Source organism: Benincasa hispida, chromosome 8, assembly GCF_027475165.1.
Source record: "Benincasa hispida cultivar pf3 chromosome 8, pf3_genome.v1.1, whole genome shotgun sequence".
Lineage (NCBI taxonomy): Eukaryota > Viridiplantae > Streptophyta > Magnoliopsida > Cucurbitales > Cucurbitaceae > Benincasa > Benincasa hispida.
Window position 1 is genome coordinate 15,098,171 of NC_143485.1, and position 21,876 is coordinate 15,120,046.

General features: G+C 36.5%; 1 protein-coding gene across 50 annotated transcripts in view; it reads left to right on the forward strand.

Annotated features, from left to right (window-relative positions):
* The window catches only part of LOC120082881 (general transcription and DNA repair factor IIH subunit TFB1-1-like), a 35,691-nt gene extending 20,198 nt beyond the window's left edge, over positions 1-15,493 (forward strand). For 40 of the 50 annotated variants that reach the window (XM_090316034.1, XM_039038251.2, XM_039038253.2 and 37 more), the window contains 12 exons: positions 2,952-3,008; positions 3,154-3,309; positions 3,446-3,511; positions 3,697-3,820; positions 11,427-11,483; positions 11,610-11,719; positions 11,801-11,992; positions 12,112-12,225; positions 12,458-12,535; positions 14,412-14,459; positions 14,617-14,685; positions 15,131-15,493. In XM_090316034.1, coding sequence (XP_090172160.1) covers positions 2,952-3,008; positions 3,154-3,309; positions 3,446-3,511; positions 3,697-3,820; positions 11,427-11,483; positions 11,610-11,719; positions 11,801-11,992; positions 12,112-12,225; positions 12,458-12,535; positions 14,412-14,459; positions 14,617-14,685; positions 15,131-15,217 — 1,158 coding nt within the window. In that variant the 3' untranslated portion in view covers positions 15,218-15,493. Of the gene's footprint in view, positions 1-2,951; positions 3,009-3,153; positions 3,310-3,445; positions 3,512-3,696; positions 3,821-11,426; positions 11,484-11,609; positions 11,720-11,800; positions 11,993-12,111; positions 12,226-12,457; positions 12,536-14,411; positions 14,460-14,616; positions 14,686-15,074 lie in introns of all 50 variants that reach the window. The other 10 variants (XM_039038267.2, XM_090316054.1, XM_090316066.1 and 7 more) reach the window with 3 other exon arrangements.
* Positions 15,494-21,876: the final 6,383 nt, after the last annotated feature.

Consider the following 21,876-nt stretch of genomic DNA (forward strand, 5'->3'; position numbering starts at 1 on the left):
ATTTTTATCTTGCTCTCATCCCACATGGTTAAAGTTCCCCTAGATTTTCCAAGAGCTTCAATAAAAAACCAACAAACTTCTTTCGAGCTCCATATTGCCTGGATGAAATTTATGTCAAAAGTGTCTCTTTTTGTTTCTTGAATTAGTACAACGTCTGGATTTATTTTCTTTAATTATCTTTTAATTGCCAGTTGTTTGGAAGTGTCATTTAATAAGCCGTGGAGCTAGTCTACTGGATTTTTAACCTTTTGAATCAGCCAAGGATTAGATCACAAGCTTCTACTACGAGGATCAACTTCTGAGGAATTTCTTTCTTATTGATTGGAGTAAATTTCGATGGCCAAATACTTGTTGTTCGTCTGATTTAAACAATGTTTTAAAGTCAGCTCCACAGTCGTTCTCAATCTCAACCCCTCCTTGAGCTTCCTTTGCGTCTGAGCTTTCAGTATCCTCACTACTAGAACTTACTGCTGAATCAACGTCAGAATCTTGATGTTTGGTCTTAGTGTTCCTTGAGGATTCACTTGGAGTACTTCGCATAAAAGATACATTTGTTGCTGAGAATTTGAATTTAGAAAGATGAAATTTATCATTCAAAGAATATGTCTGAACTGACCTTTTAGTAGGGAGACAAGGAATTTGCACTCTTACACAACATTCTTCCCGTAGGTCCGAATTAACTATGGTTGACCATGATTGATAAAGGAGGTCTTATTTCTGATGAAATGTTTGGGAAACGGCTTGAACAAATGTGAGCGTCTTCTGTAGAGTGAATAGGAGTTGGATGACAACGTTCTCCTCCTCCCCCCATCCTCCCTACTCGGAGTACCCTTTCTAGATGTTCTATTATTGAGACTTGAAGATGGAGTCTATTGCACGACAATATTTAGAGCATGATTGGACGAAAGAACTTCTCTGGTTTGATTTAATACCCTTGTTATCGGAATAGAGGGCATTGCAAAGTGGAACTAACGAGGGAGCTAAAACTTCCTCTGTTTCAATATTGCTATTTTTTGAGTCAAGGGAATTGTAATCATCTGTTGAAGTGGGGACCATTAACCGTTGATCTTCTTTCAAATAAATATCATTGGTCTTAATTTTAAAAGACGGTTGGTTATCAATGTGGGAATTGACACGTGTAGGCATGCTAGAGAATCCATTCAATTGGCTGTTGCCTTCTATCTCTCTCCTCATTGAATCTGCCTTTTCACTTTCCACGGATGTGTTCACACCAAAACCGTTTGTTGAATCTGAAACATCAGGTGACGCGAATGGACAAGGAGGTCTCTGAACTTGCTGATGAGGTTTGTTTCTCTATCGGAGGTTGCTTCACCAGATGCAAAACTACCATATCAGTGATTCCAAATAGGTTCCTTGAATAGCTCGGCTTGTTCTACGTGAGGAAGAGCCATTTTGGATTTAAAGCGTTTCATTTCACACCTTCATCTTGAGCAACCTGGTGCAATCGAACTAAATCCACTGGGTTGGTGAAATCTTTTAAAAAAAAGTTTCCTCTTGTGATGCTAGGTGGGTCAATACATTGAAAGATACTGCCTCGAGTTTCATCTTTAATCTCAATTGTTGCTGACATAAAACCACAAACGTTTCTCTTGACTTGTATTTTGGCTTCAAAGTAGTTGAGGAGATTTAACGTTTTCGTGTGAATGATCTCCAGACCACCAAAATGAACCCCGATGGCTTCAAAAGTGCCCCTGTTCCAATAATCCAAAGGAAGGTTTTTTATCACTAACCATCCCCCAAATCATTTTGTGTACATTGGTCTAATATGTCGGAATTTGTTCCATTTTTCGAATAACAAGTGAAACGGCCTGAGCTCGATCCAGGGTTCTCAATTAAATCTTCAATGTTGCTTTCATTGATTTGAATCAGCGCCTTATGTGTTTGCAGGGGATTAATAATCACTTCTGTATTAAAAGAGTCCTCCAACACCGTAGCTATCTCTCTCCAATCATCAAACACCAACAATCTTGAAATAACCCAAAGGTCGTTAAAATCTTGCTTAACTACTTGTGGTTTTCAAAGAATACTTGCTCTCCTTTTCCATAAAGGAACAAGGGGATGAGCACTGGTTGGCTCTTGAGCTCTTATTTGGCAAGGAGGATTCAACTGAATGTACAGTCTTCTTGTTTTTCAGGCTATCTACAAAGCTAGATTTATGGTTTTTGGAGATAGAAGGCTGTGTAGGACAGGTTTCAGACGGACTAATGCTCATCCTTGCATTTTGGGGGTTTAGTTGGGTTGCTGAATCTTTCTTGCTTTGAAAATCTCTTAGCATTCCAAAGAAAGAATGCCATCCTTGTCGCGAGGTACTCAGAAGAACATGAATGTAATGTCTTCCACCTGAGGCTGGCCAAAAATACATCTCAGAAACCATCCGGATGAAGCTCTGAACTTTGATAATCTTGTGGTCTGAGTCATCTCTGTTGTCTCTTTTGAAAAATTGATCATCAGGCCTTTGGAGAAGATTGGATAGATTGTCTAATGAACCATTGGAGTTGGGAGCTGGGAAGGGCCACGTTCTTGCTTGCCTCAACATCTTCCTCATAGAATGAGGTGGAGTCGAACCAAATGGAGTAAAATAAATCATCGGTCTTGTAGCTAAACACTTCCATTGCTAGTAAAATGAAGTTGGAGCATCAAAATATGGTCGGAATTCAGGAGAGTGGCCAGTCGGAGAGTGCTCAAAATCAGGCTGACGACGGTTAGAAGGAGGAAAAACGGGGAGAGGGAGAGAGGAGAGAGAAAAGGACTAAACATGTATTGGGCTTGTTATCTCTCATCTAAGTATTTTTTTTTTGGTATCATTTGATATTGGTCCCAACATGTGCACGTTAGTCGAGTTGTGCAACCCTTTTATGGAGTAGAGTTATAATATGCTAACGTAGTTTGAACATTCTTTCTAATATGCTTTTCTTCTTTATCTCGTTCAGATTTTTGCCCTGAAACCAGCTGTTCACCAGGCATTCCTTAATCATGTTCCCAATAAGGTACTGCCAATACTGAAAATAGTGACTACGTTATCCTCTTCTTTCTTGTTGTTTTTAACGGTGGTGTAGTTGATGAAGGTAACTAAATAAATTAAATATAGAAAATGTTAATATATTTTATCATTTTTTTTATATTTAATGACAGATGTCGGAGAAAGACTTCTGGACAAAATATTTTAGAGCAGAGTACCTTCATAGTACAAAAAATTCTATTGCAGCTGCAGCAGAGGCTGCTGAAGATGAAGAACTTGCCCTTTTTCTGAAGGACGATGAGATATTGGCTGCTGAAATTCGGAAAAAGGTGGTTTTTTTTTTAAAAAAATGTAAACCTTTTTGGAGTTTTCTTCCCTATTAAAGTACTTCTGGTGGTGTTTTTCTGATCACTTCTGTCATTCCAGATTAAATTCTATTTATTTTTTTTTTCATGTTATTTCTAGATTCGGCATGTTGATCCTACACTGGATTTGGAAGCTGATCTAGGAGATGATTACACACACCTTCCAGTATGTTAGTGGCCTTTATTTTTGTGTTGTTTGGATTTTTTTTTGGGTTCTTCATGGAGGATTTATCTTTGTTCAAACTGTTATTTATTCCCTTTGTATTCCTTTGAACTATTTTTTTTTAAAATTGTTATATTTAGATTGGTGGCCTTCTTATCTTACTGGCTGATGCAAATTTTCTTAATCAGGATCATGGAATCTTTCGTGATGGTGGCAAGGAAATAACTGAATCACAAAATGAGCACTATCGAAGGACTTTGTCACAAGACCTTAATCGTCAAGGTGCAGTTGTTCTTGAGGGCAGAACTATAGGTTAGTTTCCAACTTGTTAAATTATATTCCTCTGTTGCAGTTATCAGGTAAAGGTTTTAACTAATTTATAGACACTCCTTGTTGAATATATATAAAGATCAAAAAAAAAAAAAAAGCCCTGTTTCCTTTTCAATGAAAATATATGTATAAAGGTCAAGTATACCGTAACCTGTTATGGACTGTCCGACTTATATGAAAGGTAGATTACTTAGAGTGGAGATTCTGTTTTTAGCTTACTGTTTTACAAATATACCTTAGCCTATCATTTTATTTTTTTTTATAAGAGACATTTCATTGATATATGATATTACAAAAGAGAGGGGAAAGAAGCCCCAAATCCAAAGGAGTTACAAAAGACATCTCCAATTGGTCAAAAGAGTATCGAAACTATAACCGTAGAAAAGCATAGATAATTTACACCAAGAGATAGCAATGTTCAGCACATGATAAAAAAAGAGGTCGAAATGTTGGGTTTTGTTGTTGAAGAGACGGTTGTTCCATTCAAGCCAGACCAATCAAAGGAAAGCTCTAACGATATTCTTCCAAAGGAGGCCTTTTCTCCCTTTGAAGGGATGATCATCAATAACAAGGGAGAGGAATAGGTTGATATCCGAAGGAAAGGCCATATGCCAATTGAAAGGCGGAAGAATAATGTTCTAAAAGGTCCTTGAGAAAGCACAAAATATGGATAGATGGCTTTGGGACTCATTGTCCTTTTTACAGAGGTAGTACCAGTTGGGGGACATCGGAGAGGAAGGGTTATGATGTTGGAGCTTATCATGAGTGAGGACATCCTTATGCGAAAGCTCCTAAAGGAAGAATTTAACCTTTTTAGGGTAGTGGTCAGGCCAAATACTGTTAATTGGGATCGCAAAGGCAACCCACTGCTGGTATATCGAGAATCAATCCAAGACTTGGTGGAGAAAATAACATTTGACTCCAATTTCCATCTTCGGTTTGTAGGGGCTGGTAGGTGTTGAGAATTTGGGAGAGATTAGCTCATTCCTTAGTTTCCACATCATTGAGATGGCGACGAAGGTGGATGTTCCATCCACTATTTGTCCCATTCCAAAGATCAATGACCATAGCATCTTTAGCGAGAGACGAAGCATATAGGTTTGGGAAGGATGTGTACAGCAGCCTACTGTCAACCCAAGCATCATGCCAGAAAGAGATGGAGATCCCACGGCCCAAAATGGCAGAGACATGTTGATCCACAAGGGGTTGGAGATGGTGCAAAGCTTACCAAGGACCTTTAGAAGAGTACATGGATCTAATATCGACTTTATTACCACACAAGGAAGTTTCGAATTTTGCCATGATGACTTTGCGCCATAAAGCAAATCTTTCCACCCAAGGAGCCTCTCATTTCTCAGCTTAACCTCAAGACCCCCATAGATTGAGGGAAAATGACTCTCTTCCATCCAACAAGATGAGAGTTCGTACCCTCTTCCTTTCCTTTCCATAAGAAATCTCGATATATTTTTTCAATAATATTAGCCACCTTGCATGGGAGGTTGAAGAGGGATAGGTTGTAAGTTGGAAGGTTGCTCAACGAGGCTTGTATAAGAGTTAACCTCCCCCCTTGGTGATGTATGATGAAGAGTGAAGACCAAAGCTTTAATTCTTTGCTCAATTTTCTCAATCACAGGGGCCCAAAAAGAGAGTTCTAGGCTTTCCGTGAAGAGGCAACCCTAGGTAGGTGTTAGGCCACACTCCAACCTTGCAACTGTGTAAACCGGCAATGTCATGAAGTTGTGTGGGGTAAAATTGATGCCAAGAGTCTCTGATTTGTGGTGGTTGATGGATAGGCCAGAGCAGGATTGGAAAACATCAATGACATCAAACAAATTCTTGATTTGTTCATGCTTGTAGATAGAAAATAAGATGGTGTCGTCATCAAATTGTAAATGGGAGATGGAAATCTCGCTAGTTCCAAGAGAAAAACCATGGATCTTTCTATCCAATTCGGCTTGAGATAGCATGCGATTGAGGGTATCAATAACAACATTAAAGAGGAAAAGAGATGGTGGATCTCCTTGCCTAATGCCCCTTGAAGCATGAATTTTACCCCTTAGACAGTCGTTGATAATGATGGAATAACTGGGGGATGAGATACAACCCATAATCCATTTCCTCCAAAGGCTACCGAAACCTCTAGCTTCCAATGAAGCATCAAGGAAGCCCCAATCAACTGTGTCGAAAGTCTTTTCAATATCTAATTTAATCACAATGCTCTTTTTCCCTTTTCTCCTTTTCTGGTCCACTCATCGATAAGCTCATTGAGAATAATCGAGGCGTCCAGTATTTGGCACCCTTGAACAAAGGCGGACTGATGCTTAGAAATCAGGTAGGGAGGATCGTCTTTAACCTATCAGAGAGAACTCTAGCCAAAATCTTATAATGTCGGTAGTTAGATTGATCGGCCTAAAATCACCAACTATTTTAGCATCAGATCGCTTGGGGATGATGCAAATGTAAGTTTCGTTAAGGTTGGCGTCGACAATACCTTTCTTAAAAAAATCCTGAAACCCTCTCAATATGTCAAGCTTAAGGATGTGCCAAGATTTTTTTATAGAATTCCGTGGTGTATCCATCGGGGCCCAGAGATTTATTGGTACCAAGAGCGCAGACAGTCCCTCAAATTTCCTATTCATTGAATGGGGATTCAAGCTGTGAAGATGGTTGAAATGTGAGGGAAGGATAGCTACAGGTAGGAAAGGTAGGGAGGTTGTTCTTCTTGGTGTACAACCCGGTGAAACGCTGAAAGATTCCTCAACGGTTTCTGATTTAGAGAGAAGACTCACACCGGCTGTGGAGATAATTTCAAGAATAGTGTTTTGCCTTCTCCTTGTGGCTACAATACGGTGGAAAAAACAGGTATTTTGGTCGCCTTCACTAAGCCAAGTGGCTTTGCATCTTTGTCTCCAAAGAGTTTCCTCCATGGCCACCAACGAGAGAAACTGTGCCTTGAGGCTCTTCTGTTGAGCTCTAAGGATGGGGAACAATCGAATGACTCCTCCATACCATTAAGAAGAGTGATTTTCGCAATAATCTGATTCTTTTGCGTGTGGACACAACCAAAGGTTTCTTTGTTCTAGGCTTTCAGGACTTCTCTAAGGCCCTTCAGCTTATTAATAAAACCGTGTCCCGGACGCCCAAGCAAAAGGGTGTTTCTCCACTAATAACCAACAAGGTCTTCAAAATCCTTATGCAACAGCCCCATATTTTCAAAGCGGAAAAGGGTGGGACCCCATTTGTCAACCTCCAATGGATAGCAAAATAGGGAAGTGGTCGGACGTTGGTCTCTCCAATCTCTTGGATGAGGTGTATGCAAATTTCCGTTGGACACTATTTGTGATAAAACAACGGTCAATGAGTGTGAAAACCGAGTAATGTCTATAACTAGACCAAGTGTAGGATCCATTATGTAGAGGAATGTCTAGGAGATCGGCCCCATCAATGAAGGAATTGAAGGTTTTCATACTTGCCGATTGGGGTTTAGTGCTTGATCTTTCATGGGACCATTTGTATACATTGAAATCACTACCCAAGATCCAATTTTGCGTGCAAAGGCCTTGAAGATCATATAGTTCCTGCCAAAAGAGAGGTCTATCTTTTGCCCGTGAAGGGCCATGTATACCAGAGAGCCTAAAAGAAAAGCCATCAGCCAAGAAAAATTGAATTGTGAGTGAGTAGTCCTTTAAATATCTCTCTAGCCGTGATAGATGGGTCATTCCACATGAGGATGATACCCCCGAAGTTCCTGAGGCCTCCAACACAGACCAACTGATATGTTTAGAGCTCCAAAGAGACTTAATGATAAAACGATCCACGACTTGAAGCTTGGTTTTTTGAAGAATGACCATTGTCGGATTGTGTTTTAAGATGAGTTTTTTCACAACCGCACGCTTCTCCCAGACCTTAAGGCCTTGAACATTCCAAGATAGAATGATCATGTAGAGGTGGTCGACCCACCGAGGTAAACCTTAGGAAGGTCATTGTCATAATTGATTGAGTAGAGCTTTTTTAATTCGTTTATGCTTTGCTTTGTTTTTGAGATCGCTTGAGCTTTTTTGAGGTGGACGGAATTGTTGTAATGTACAGGTTATGTTCCAGGAGCCAGGGAACCACAATCCGAAGGTGGGAAGCAGAGTTAAAAGGGCTTGATGCAAGGTTGTTCTCTGGCTCTAGGTTGCTCTCAGCCATCAATGAGGCACCTACCAACGTGTTTTGTAAGGAGAAGTCGGGGGGAGGGGAGGAGGGATGAGAGAACGGTGAGGGAGGAGCTGAAGAGAGGGGGAGATGACTGAGGTCTAAGTTGTTGTGGTCTGAGGAAAAAGGGTAAGAAATCGAAGAGCTGAGTTTTGTACCAGAGACGAGGTAAGACCGCTTGTTATGAATGGTGATGGATAGTTTGTGGGGGGAGGGGGGATCAACGGGTGGGGAAGCAGGGGTGAGTTCAAGGTGGGAATGGCGGGAGGAAATGGTTGGGCTTGGTCTGAAGGGGGATCGATTCTGGAGGACAAGGGGGGAAGATCTATGCTTATCGAGGCTAAGGTTGGGTTGCACTGAAGAAGAGTTGGGGAGTGCAGGGGGATGGGGCCATGGGAGGGCTGGACTGAGGAGTGGGCTTTGACTGTGGAAGGGTGGCTTGGGAAGGGGTGGGCTTTAGATGGGATAAGATGGGAGGCGCTAGGGAAGCCCAACAGGTAAGGGCTGGAGGATGGGCTCGGGTGAGATAATTGGCCGAGGAATGGGCTTTTTTGAAATGGTGGATGTAATGGGCTCAGGTGAGCTAATGGAAAGTGGGTCGATCTATTTGGCTAAAGAGGAAGGACAGATAGGTATAGGCTGTGGGTTGTGGGGTGGGTCAGAACAGGTAGGTGTGGGGTCAGAAGGGGGTACCTACAAAGTGTGTGCAGATGTTGACATCGGGTACAGTCCAAGGAGACCCTTGTGTAAGTCAACATGCGCATCGTTTGCCGCATCACCAGGAGGAGGTCGACCATCCGGGGGCTGAGAGCCATGGATTCTGGCAACAAAGCCCAGAAATTGATTGTTGTTAAAGAATGGGTCTATTTGTACCATTCTCGAAGATGTAGATGAAGATGGAATGACAACAATAGTTTGAATGAAACCTGTGTTGTTTTCCTTGACTCTAATCGATGCTTCTAAAAGATCCAGGCGAGATAAAGTTTTCTTTGCAACTTCCACGAAGCCATCGCAAGTGTCCCCAATGAACCTGAAGGTACGATCGTCCCAACCATCCAAAGGGAGGTTTCTGATTCTGATCCAACCACCATAGCAGGGGACAATTGGGTTCGTCGTGCCCGAGCTATTACTCCATGGGGTGAGCTTGAGGGAAAACGGACCAACCTTGTACCAAGTTTGTTGTTCATCTTCACATCTAAGGAGAGCCCGATCGGCTTCAATCGGATTGATTGCATATCGGTCACAAACATGTATCTGTAAGGCCCACATACTATTGTACCAATCATCGTGAAAACAATGCCTCGTGACAAGGACGGCCGTGCTGAAGTGAATCATGGCATGAGTTAACCCCGTATTGTAAACAAAATTCATATATGAGCTTACATGTACGGGGGAGTGATAAGAATATGTCTAAGGGGGTGTTCCACTCACCAACTTTAACTGGGTTGAGTTGGCAAAAATTATCAACTCAATGTTTGGCCCGCAAACTTAAAATGTTTGTAAAGTTGAGTTATTTTTACCAACCCACCACTTTGACTCAACCCAACACTCCCTCCAATGTTTTCGATGGCTCCACCCATCGGCCACCATTTGCAACTATCGGTGCCACTTTGACGACATACTCTGAGCGCCAACTCCAGCGATCAACTTTGGGCTCTGACAACTACCTTCGACAACAACTCTGGTGAAGACCACCTTTGATGATCAACTTCGGTGACAACCACCTTTGACGACCAACATTGACATTTACGTTAGGTAACCAACTCCAGTGAAGACCTCCTTTAATGATCAACTTCGGTGACTATCACCTCTGGCGGCGAACTTTGACGATTACTTCGAGCAACCAACGCCAACCACCAACTTTGTCGTTTATCTCTAACGAAAAACTCAAACGACCAATTTGACCAATCAATGTGAAAAGAAGGAAAAAGAAAAAAAAAAAAAACTCGACTGGCGAAAGTGTTTTGAAATACAAATTTGTAATTATTAGTTTATAGTGTTTAATAGTCATCTTTGATAATAATTTAACATTGAGGATTGTTTGGGGATGATAAGGTCATCCTTATAGACCTACTTGTCACAAATATTGAAAAGATTGACTACTTTTTAACAATCTCGTCACAATCTAAGAAGAGGTATTTGTTTGCATCTATTTGGTAGGACTGACTAGCTTGACTATCTTAGTGAACAATATTTTTTTTGTATGCATGAAATCGGCTCATTGTTGGTCATGTTTATATATATATTTATGGAACATATAAATCGACATCGACCATTGATTGCAACTTTATTTTTTTTGTGCATGTTGAACTCAAACATTCCACAACCATTAAAGTATGTTGTAGGGTTGTTGATATATAAGTAATAGTATTTTGTTTACATTAAGGGCAATACTTGCATGTAGAAAATTGTAAAATATATTTTTATTTATTGAGTTTACCTCTCAAATTAGTGTTAAGAATTTTTGGAAATATGTGTGTACATGAATGGTCTAACAAAAAATTAAGTAGAAAATACAAACACGAAAAAAAAAAATGAAAAAACAAAAAAAACCCCCATAAAAATGCATACTTCCAACTCAATCCAATTTTGCACCCCAAATGTACCGTAAAAGTAAAGTATATTCGAACTTATTTGCTTATGTTTTTGGGTTTAGTCTTGTAATTGCTATGCTTCAGATTTTTCTTTCTTTTGAATGCTGATGGGTTCTCTTATGTAATTTTTCATTTCATTGGTGAAAAAATTTGTTACTCTTACAAATCTTGATAGGTAATTTTACTTGATTTCTCAATATTAGTTTTGTGATTTGGGGAAGATAGAATGAAGTTGCGCTTGCTCACGAAGTGGCTCTTTGGCATGGTGGAGAGCAATAGTTTGTAAGATTTCCAAAACCAGGAAAGGGGAGATTAAGCAAGTCTGGGATATAATCTATTTTCATGTAACTTGATGGGTTGTTACCTTAATTATTTCAGCTGTAAACAAAGCCATCCAGCTAGACTTTAACTGATGATGAACGAGTTTAGGATTGATTTCATTTGCAAACCACATTCTTCAATCAAATAAGAAAATTTGGCAAGAATAATGGATGACTTATATGCTTGATCCTTTTGAACATTTTGAAATAAGGTGTCAAAACTGCCTGAAATAGACCTTTGAATTATGATCAACATGTTCTAGGTGTGCCTGAAAATATTCAAGTTCCTCACTACTTGCATGACCCACTGATTCTCCATCTGAATCATAAATAGAATGGAACCTTAAGGGGTGAATGGGTAGACAATTAGGAAGTTCTTTTTGGAACCTCTTTTGCTTTGTACATTTTCTTTGTATTTCATCCTAAAAAACTGATTGTTTAATTTTCTGAATTGATGCTTTACAAAATTGAGAGTAGACGTGGATTTGGAAGATCCTAGGACAGTAGCGGAAGCACTCGTGCAGTCTAGACATGGTTAGTATGGCCTATAATGATTTCATTTTCTAATTCTTGTTCTTCCACCAATTGCGCCCTGAGCTCGTCACTAACTTTACTTCTATCATGCATTGAAAAATTTATTACTGGTAACTGATTTTACAGCGGTAGAAGGAAATGAGAAGCAGACAGCACTTGATAGGATCTCTAGGATGACAGCGATTGAGGATCTTCAAGAACCTCATAGCCATCCTTTTGCTCCTCTTTGTATCAAGGTTGGATTTTTATTGGTGAAAGATGCTAAGATCTACAATCATTTTAGCAGAAGACTATTTGATGGCATATTTCCGTAACAGGATCCTCGAGATTATTTTGATGCTCAACAAGCAAATGCCATTAAGACGTTGGATGATACACGAGCTGGAATGCAACAAACTAAATGCAGTTTGAGCACTACAGAAGCATATTGCTCACTGAGGGAATCCATATCTGAGATCAAATCTTCTGGACTGAATCATCCCATAATTAAACCTGAAGTTGCACTTATGGTAAAAGCACCTGCAGCATTCTCTTGCCACCAACACGTATTTCTGCTTTCTGTTTTGACAATTCTTCTTCTGCTACCAAAACCTTTTTTTTTTTTTTTTTGTTCGTTTTTTTTTTGTAGGTTTACAATGGATTAACTCAAAATATTTCTAGTACCAAATATCAACTAGGGAAAAACCCTCAGGAGAGTATTCTGGAGAGTTTACCGAACCCTACTAAGGAGGAACTTCTACATGTGAGTTGGTGTTGCTCTTGCCGTAATATTTGAATATATTCTGATGGCTGGTTTTCTAGAGATGTTAAAATCACCCAATTTACCATCTCACTAACATTTATTGGCCATATAATAATATTTTAGACATTGAAGTTGGTTTACTGCCATACGTTAGTGTTCTCCAATCACTTGTTTTTCCAGATGTTACCTTTTAGTGAGGTAGTTTTTTTTAAGCAAAGTTTATTGTTTCCAGCATTGGATCTCGATTCAAGAATTACTCAGGCATTTTTGGTCGTCTTATCCAATCACCACATCATATCTTTATACTAAAGTAAGTTCTAATTCTTATTGCATTAATAGGACAATCCTTCATTTGATACTTCACATTCTCAATGAATGTGAATACATGAATACATATTATACAATCATCACATCCTATCTTTAATTCTTTATCCATTTATTTCTATATTGAATAAGTAGATCGAGTTCTAGTTCAGTAATACTTCACATTTTCATTTACTTCAATTGATCAAGAATCTATTTTGTTATGACTAGTTACTGCTCACTGTTGTGCAAATAATTCACAATATTGAATTTAAGATTCACATTTTATACGAAAGCCTTCTTTCAAAGCTTCAATACGAATTGAATAAACGATGCGAGCTATTGCGCCACTAGCTGAATGAGCTTATGTATTGTGGGCTTGGGCTAAATGAAGGCCTGGGTCCTTTAATAGATTTCAAGGGTATAATTCATGCTTCTAGAGGCATAAGTCAGTGGTAAACAAAATGGTTTCCTAGAATTTGTTCTATAGGTACAAGGCAAGGTGACCTCTTCTCCCTCGTACTATTCACAGTTGATTTATTTTGGCAGACTCTTCACTGATCGAGGGTTTGAGGATGCCCTCCAATTCTCCTCTTGTTAGGAGAAAGTGTAGCTCCACTAACTGAATGAGCTTATGTCTTGCAGGCTTGGGCTCAATGAAGGCCTGGGTCCTTTAATAGATTTCAAGGGTATAATTCATGCTTCTAGAGGCATAAGGCAGTGGAAAACGAATAATGGTTTCCTAGAATTTGTTCTATAGGTACAAGGCAGGGTGACCTCTTCTCCCTTGTACTATTCACAGTTGATTTATTTTGGCAGACTCTTCACTAATTGAGGGTTTGAGGATACCCTCCAATTCTCCTCTTGTTAGGAGAAAGTGCTTAATCTTTGTAAGATTTTACAGATTCTGGAGGTTTCTAGCATTAATTTTTGCTTCCAAACAAAAGTTAGCTTTTGGGCATCAATTGTCCCAACTCTTGAAGTAGGAAGAGTTGGCAAATAGTCTCAGCTATAGTATCGAGCTTTGGTCCATATTTTGGTGTTCCCTTAATTGTAGCTCTGGAAAACTGAAGAGCCTCATTTTGGAGAACAATGGTGTTGATAGAATATTTTGTAAGCTAAAAAGATGGGGAAATAAAAAACTTTTTTAAGGTGGGATACTAAGATTTTGATACTGCCATACTGGAATGGTTGGTGGATGATTGGCAATGTTGGATTAAAGTTTGAAACTTAGGATGTAGAACTGATGGGTTGTCTTGCCTCATCAAATGAGGGGTATATTAAGATTGCAAATATACCATTTGACAAACAAATTCTCTACTTTTTCACTGCCATTAGAGATGCTTGCAGTGGATGTGATGGAAGTTCGTATTGAAGTTATCAAGGCTCGTGTGTAAGGGTTGTTGACGGTCATGGATCTTTGTCTCGAGAAGAAGAATCTTCCTACTAAATGTAAGCTTTGACATCAATATCCAACTAGATTTGATTGTCTAGTGAACAAGGAAACAAGATAGGTCGCGTTGCCTGTTCCAACAAATTAAAGAAGAGTTTTGCATGGATAGATAATGAAGGGTGCAACTTAGGAAAGGACTCTTAAAAGCTGGAATTGTGGTTTGAGAAGGAACTTGATCCATTTAGCAGGTAGGTATGTCAGAAAGCTACTGGCTGCTAAGATGCCTTATTGTTGAGGGGGCAGAATTGCGAGCCACATTTGATTGTTTGGAAAATTTTTATCCTTCCCTTCTATCTTCTCTATTTTGGATGAGATTTGACCTGATGAGAGTGTCAACTTATATTAAATGATTTATACTGGGTATATATTGCAATTTTGGTATGGGTTGCCTGTACTCTTATCGTTTGTTGGTATGTTGATTGCTACGCAGGTGAGCAGGTTGAAGGATGCCATGTCAAAAATCTATCGACAGTTGGAGGTACAAGACTCTTCCCCCTTCCCCCCCAATTTGATATTTTGAACAGAGCATTGCGACCTCTCTCTCCCTCTCTCTCTCTCTTTCTCTCTCTCTCTCAATATATATATATATATTTGCATTACTATAGTTTTTATGATACTATTTGTATTGAAAACAGGAGATTAAGGAAACTGTGATGGCGGATTTCCGCCACCAAGTATCTCTTTTGGTTCGTCCAATGCATCAGGTTTGTAGTGTGTTCTCTTTTGAAATTTACACTTGTTTTGGGGAGAATGAAAAAGAAAGCACTGTAGAACTGTAGAAGTAATCATAATTGCAACTTCAAGCTTCCAATGTGAGCAAGTTTCCCAAACTTATAAAAGCAACCACAGTCAAATCTGGTCGTTATAACTTTGTTCATGAGTGGTTACAATTGGATCCTAAATCCTTAATCTTAAACGACCCTTGAACTATAGAATTGTTGCGATGCTACACTCAAACCCATGAAAACTAATGCCATCTACCTGACCACGAAAGATTTGATGGTATTGTTCAATTGCAGCAATTTTGAGTTTAGGAGGATTGCTTTGTAATAACCCCTTATACTTTTTCTTATTTTTCTAATCCATGGTGTAGCGGGCATGGTGGATGGAAAAATGACCATATATTGTGTGCATGATGCATGTTTGTAGGCTCTGGATGCTGCATTTCAGCATCATGACGCTGACTTACAAAAGAGATCAGTAAAGAGTGGAGAAAGGCCTAACGGATACACTTGAGACAAAATCAATATAGAAACTCCCTTTCACCCCACTGAGTTCATCTTCAGATGAAATTTTGCCGTGGACAGCCATCATCATGTGTTGGACAAGTTTTTATTTCTGCATTCAATGTGCCTAATCTATTGCCTTCAGTAGTAAACAATGGCAATTTTTAATTTTATAATCCATGGTAATTATTTCTCCACATAGAACAAGCATTAAGAGTTGTATTATTATAGCCACTCTAACTTTATATAATGTTATGGGATAGTACAAAATAATCATCTTCATTCATGTGGTTGAAACTTTGTTTTAAGGTCCTTTCCTTAAATCATGTCATGAAATGCCGCTTCTTTTGTGTATTTTTAGGAAAGATTAATTTTCTTTTCCATGTTATTTTCAACAAGAATCTACTGGTACCGTTCTGGCTTCTGGTGACCAACATCAGAGCTCAGCTAGGGTTGTAATTCAGTTTGATTTGGTACTTCGTTTCCCTTCTAATTCAACTCAACAAATTGATTGGGGTTCTCCCATACTATTAGCAACTAATCGTTGAGGTGAGATTGAATTGGACCAAAGTTCAATTTTAGAATAGAACGGTCACCGTTTAGCGGTGTGTGAGGGCTATGACGGATAAGTAGCAAGAGAAAGAGGAAGGGCGATATTTGTATTAGAAATTTTGTTGAATAAGTATCCAGACTTTCAATTTTGTCTGATCTTCACAAATCTCAAGTAGGTCAATGAGTAATTAATAAATCATAAAATTATAAATTTTAGTGCAAAATATATTCTTCATTTTTTTTTTTTGGTCTATATGATCTTTAAGATTTTAAAAGATGCATTTCATCTTTAAGGTTTTAAAAGATGCATTTCATCTCATATTTACAAAATAGTTCTAAATGAATCTCAACTTAATTTAAAAGTAAGGAAATATTGACTAGATCTTTAAATGCTGATGTAGATAATGACAAGTCTACATCATTTAATTATTAGGTAAAATCATTTTATTTGAAACTATTAAGTGAAAATTGAAATGGTTTAAAATATTATAATATTCCAAAACAAACCTAAATTAGCTTATTCATCTTCTACGATTACTTTTAGTCGTTTCCAGTCTCCTTCAATTTCCTCAATATCTACCGTTCTCAATATCTATTAATCATGGTTTCTTTTGAAATCACTGACTTGGAGATCATTCGGGGAGTGATTTGGGCTGTTTTATTGTCACGCCTTGAACAAAATTTCATCCACGCATCCAATGATAGCATGCAAGTACAAAATCGTCAATATTTATGGGCTTCAGTGAATTTTTGTTAAATTATTTTAGTATGTTCAAATTCTAAGAATAAATTGTTGATTCATAATTTACAAAGAAAAAGGAAAGGAAATACAAAAACCAATCCAAATTAGTTTTTAATACAAGGGAAAGCTGTTGTATAGTTGATGCAGTAATCGGAGCATGAAAATGGTGGAATTGAGGAAATTTCCACTGACAGACGGCGATGCAGGAGGACGACGAGAATGGTGGATCTGTTCGGATGTGGAGACAAAACTCACCTTATCCAAATGGCACCAAATTTAATTCCAGTGAAGAATCCCTAATGGGTCATTTCAATTATAGAGCCCACCTTTTTTTACATTAAAATTATCTATGTGGGTTGGTTAATTACACAAAAATTAGGATCCAATTACCTTTTACTTTCCAATCTATAATTATATTTCTTGTGGTGAGCGGTAGGGAAGAAAAAATATATTTATGATATACTTTTCCATATTTACGAAACATCTTCAATATAGAAGAGAGAGAATGTATTTATTATATTTTATTAATTACTTGAGATTTCTTCTCATTTTTAATTAGAGAGAGAAAATACATTTAATATGATTTTATTTTTCATTTAACACATTTAGACGTATCAAGAATTGATCTTTCTAATGGATTCGTAGTTATTTTAAATATACCTTAGAATATTGTTTTAGATGTTTGCAAATGTTCCAACCAATGTATGAAACATACCCAGTATATAAATCAGACGTTGACTCAATATTCAACATAAATCCCCATATATATCGTAAATCTCTTATAGTATGTATAATTCCAATAAATCAAAATTTAACAACAATTCCCTAGCAGAAGTGTGATTCAAAATTAACTTAACAATTTCACTATATCACAGTATATAAATCATTCGACGTTCAACATAAATCATAGTATATATCATAAATTTTATTTATATCACAATATATATATCATAAATTTCATTTAATTAGTCAGAAATCCCAATAAATCTCATTTAAGCTTTACATGTATTTTATTATTAATTAGTTGAGATTTTTTTCCATTTGAAAATAATGTGATTTTTTATGCCCAAGTTTGATTTCATATATATATATATATATATATATATATATATATATATATATATATATATTCGTATATATCTTTGTTTATTTGAAAATATGAAATGTATGATATTATTGGAATATAAATAGAACTTATGATATATTGTTAGAGAGTTGTTAATTTTAAATTTATTGAGATTATATATACTATTGTTGGGTCGTATGTCCTAAAACACGGAATTTGTAATCTTTAAAGTTATTCTATTTTACATTAAAGTTGTTGTTGAGGTTTATTCAATAAAGTTATTATTGAACATGTAAATTGCACTTGTATATAGCTTAAATCCAATAAACTAAACGAACCCCTGACTATAATATGAATACTTGAACTTTATGTAGAGACATAAAATGGATTAAGTTTGAGTATATAGCCAAAACAGTCTATAAGTATAAGGTTAGAGTTGGGTACCTTAACCTGGAAATGCTATGGATGTGGCCCACTTTATATATGATACAAACAATGTGATCCTAAACCGCTCATATAGAGACATGCAAGTGGAGCATCCTATGCAAAAGATGTTTGCATAAGACTAGACCACGAAGTAGTCACTTTTCTTTATAACATTGTTTACTATTAAAACTGACTATTTCAATTTGATGACCTAAGATAACTTGATCTCAAACCTGAGTTAATTATGAACTCCTGTTTATTTGGGATTATTCTTTAATTTTCATGGGTGAGAGTGACTCATCATCATCGCTCGATAAGCCTTCCAGTTTAGGGTTAAGGGTAAGACCAGGTAGATAGCTATGGACATAGTCCTGCAAGATGGAATTCACTCCTACCCGCTTTCAGGGATAACAGATAAGTTGTTCCCTTAAGCACTGTTTCCCAGTATTGAACAAGGGGCTCTACCCTCTCAATGACTGAGAGGGACTTGGTTTATTGGTGGAACCATAAACCAATTGTTTATTAGTAAATCAGTGGAGACTTAAGGAGCAAGATGTATTACAGGAGTAAAACGATAATTTTGACTCAATGTAAATACGAACAACCTGTAAATGATTTGACTTACTGATTATGGTTAAATCAAGTGGACAAAAATATATCTACAGTGAGGAGAGTGAAACTACTGGGCTTTAGTGGAGTGTCCTAGTAATTAACGAATGTTGGTTAATTTGGACTAAAAGAGTTTAATCGATTAATTTAGGATCATTGGAGCTCATGATCTGTATGTCCATTAGGTCCCTCTACTAGCTCGTAAATGGATTAAACCTTAGAATAACGTGTTGAGAGAATTTGAATTGTTCAGATATGGATTATAGTTTGAATCATTATATTTGATATAATTGATATTTAATTATTGAATTAAACAAAATTGGAGAGTTAAAATATTTAAATTTGATTTAAATATTATATATGAATTTGGATTCATATTTGGATTAGGTATTTTATTTATTTAATATTTGATATTAAATTAAATTAATTAAATTGTTTAATTAATCATTTATTTAAAAATCAATTTTATGAAAATTTGGATTTTTGAAATTAAAATTTAATAATTAAAATCAATTTCATTAAATTAATTTACTTTGAAATAAAAGAAAAGATTAAAAAAGGGAAGTGGAATTGTTCCATTTTTTCCACTTCCATTCCACCTATTCAAATATATGAGTGGTTTTTTAAGTGTCAATATGTGGTTTATTTGAATTGCATGTTAAAAAACTATAAATAGAAGTTTTTACTTTTGAAAAAAAAAATCATGCAAAAAATAAATAAAATTGTGAAGAACATTCTTATTTTCTCATAATTTTTCCTTTCCAAACTCAAACCCTCGTCAAATTTCCTCTCAATTTGGGTTCCACCACCAAATCTAAAGCCAAGAGTATAATAGAGAAACTCTTGTGGTTGTCTACATTAAGGATCAGAACTATTTAAGAAATCTACAAAAGCTATGCCCTAAAACCCTAATTAGGTTTTTTTTTTTTAAATAATTTTACATGCTTATTTCATGAAATTAGTGTGATTAGAGTGTTCTTGATCCAATTAGCTTCTGCTATCATGTTCGTATGTCTTACAATTGATACCATAACGTGATTAGAACATTCAATTTGCTTTATTTTAGCATATGGTTGGTGATTATTCATATGATGAATGAATGTGTTCTAAAAATGGATACTTTTGGTTTTGGCATCCAAATTCTCTTTCAGTTTGTAATAATTTAGCTTTTAGCTAGCCTAGGATACCAAAACCGATCTATTTTTAGTGTGGTTTATTTAATTGTGCATTATGAATATATGAATTAAATAGTTTATCTGCTATGTGCATTTAGTATGTCATGTAAATTTAAAATCCCACCATAGGATAAACATGCATCATGCATTGAAAGTATATTATAAATGTTAGTATGCATGTTTAGGATTCCATGTTATGTTATAAGTTGTTATATTATTGTATGAAATTGATGTTTATATAATTGTCATATAAAACATGTTGATGCATGTTTCAGTATTAAACAAGACTTTTATGACTAAGGACCTTAGTACATTCAAGTTATTTTCCATTGAACCAAAACTAATATCCATTATCATTCTTAAAAATAAACACTTTATTCTCAGAAAAGGAGATGGAATAACCTTGTTCAATCAGATGAAACTGAAATTAAGTTCCTCTTGACATGAGGAACCACATAAACATTATCCAGTAATAGATAACGTTTCTTGTCAAAAAATAACTTAAGCCTGCCTACAACAATAGTTGAAATAACCTCACCGGTACCGACTCTAAGAGTCATCTTTCCATCTTCCAACTTTTTCTAGGAACTAAATCCTTGATGGGAAGAGCATACGTGGTTAGCAGCACCTGAATCAAGTATCCAGGTTGAATCATCATTCTCTACTAAACAAGACTTCAAGAAAAAATAAATTACATTTATCGTCTTTAGACTTCTTCCTCTTCTGGAAAGAAGTGGATCAGTATCAGAACCTATATAAGCTCCAAGTTCCATTTTAGAGAACACTTCTCGTCGATGAACTTCATCAGAGTCAGCAACAATTACTTTCTCTTTTAGTCCCTTGACATTTAAGAAAGATTGAAGATTATCTTTGGAACTGACACTACTGGTTTCTTTGTCATCAATCCCATTTTGCTCAAAAAGTGAGAATTGATGTTCAAACAATTCTTGCAATGAGTCCATGATCTGACGTGCAATGACGATGTTCTCAACCCTGTTGGCCAATGCATCATGTATGCTAGCCAAAATGTGAAGTTGGGCCATCGAATTAGCCTTCATCCACACCTCATATGCATTACAAACATTTTCGATGCATCAGGGGTCGGGACTTGAGGACACTCCTCAACTATGACAAACTCGAGGTCGTTTACCACAAAATATATTTTAACAGATTCTTTCCAATGTATGTAATCAGTCATCAAAAATAGGGAAAATAAATATAAAAACAAATTTAAATAAATGGAAAAATGGTATTTATCTCTCCATAATAAATGTATTTCTCTCTTCATCATTAAGGGAGCATAAAAAATAAGAAAAATAAATACAAAAAATGAATTTAAATAAATGAAAAAAATGGTACTTATCTCTCCGGAATAAATGTATTTCTCTCTCCATCATTAAGGAACTATTGAAAATAAGGAAAATAAATTTAAATAAAATGGAAAAAAATGATATTTATCTCTCCATAATAAATGTATTTCTCTCTCCATCATTATGGGAGGTTCGAAAATAGGGAAAATATATATAGCAAATGAATATAAATAAATATACAAAAGGGTAAAACTGTCCAAAAATAACACTAAAAGAATTTTTTTGAAAAAAATCAAACGTAAAGATATTTATGAAAATATATGGCCAAAGATGGCTTTTTATGTAAAAATCACAAGAACATAATTTGCAGTTGGCCGAGAGCCTCCTTGTCGTTAAAAATAAGAAAATACACCAAATGGAAATTTGAAGAAAGTTTCCTCAAATCCTAGTGTGTCATTTTAGTGTAATAGTGTGGGATTGAAAAATACAATGTGTATTATTTCTTATTGAGTTGAGGGTTTCTCTTATTATTTATTTCAAGATACCAAGTTGTGGTACTTGGATTCAAATAGTTCGGGCTATTTGGGGAGAGATATGTAGTGCGAGTTTGATGGTTCTTTGCAATCTACATCATAGTAGAACCTGTAGTTACAGAAGACTGGACTAGTCTCAAGTTGGGACGAACCGATATATTTTTCAGTGTTGTTCTCTTTTTCCCTTACTATGTTTATTTATAATTTCGATTACTTATTTGGCTCTAACTGTGAAGTGGGAGCTTGAGATATATTT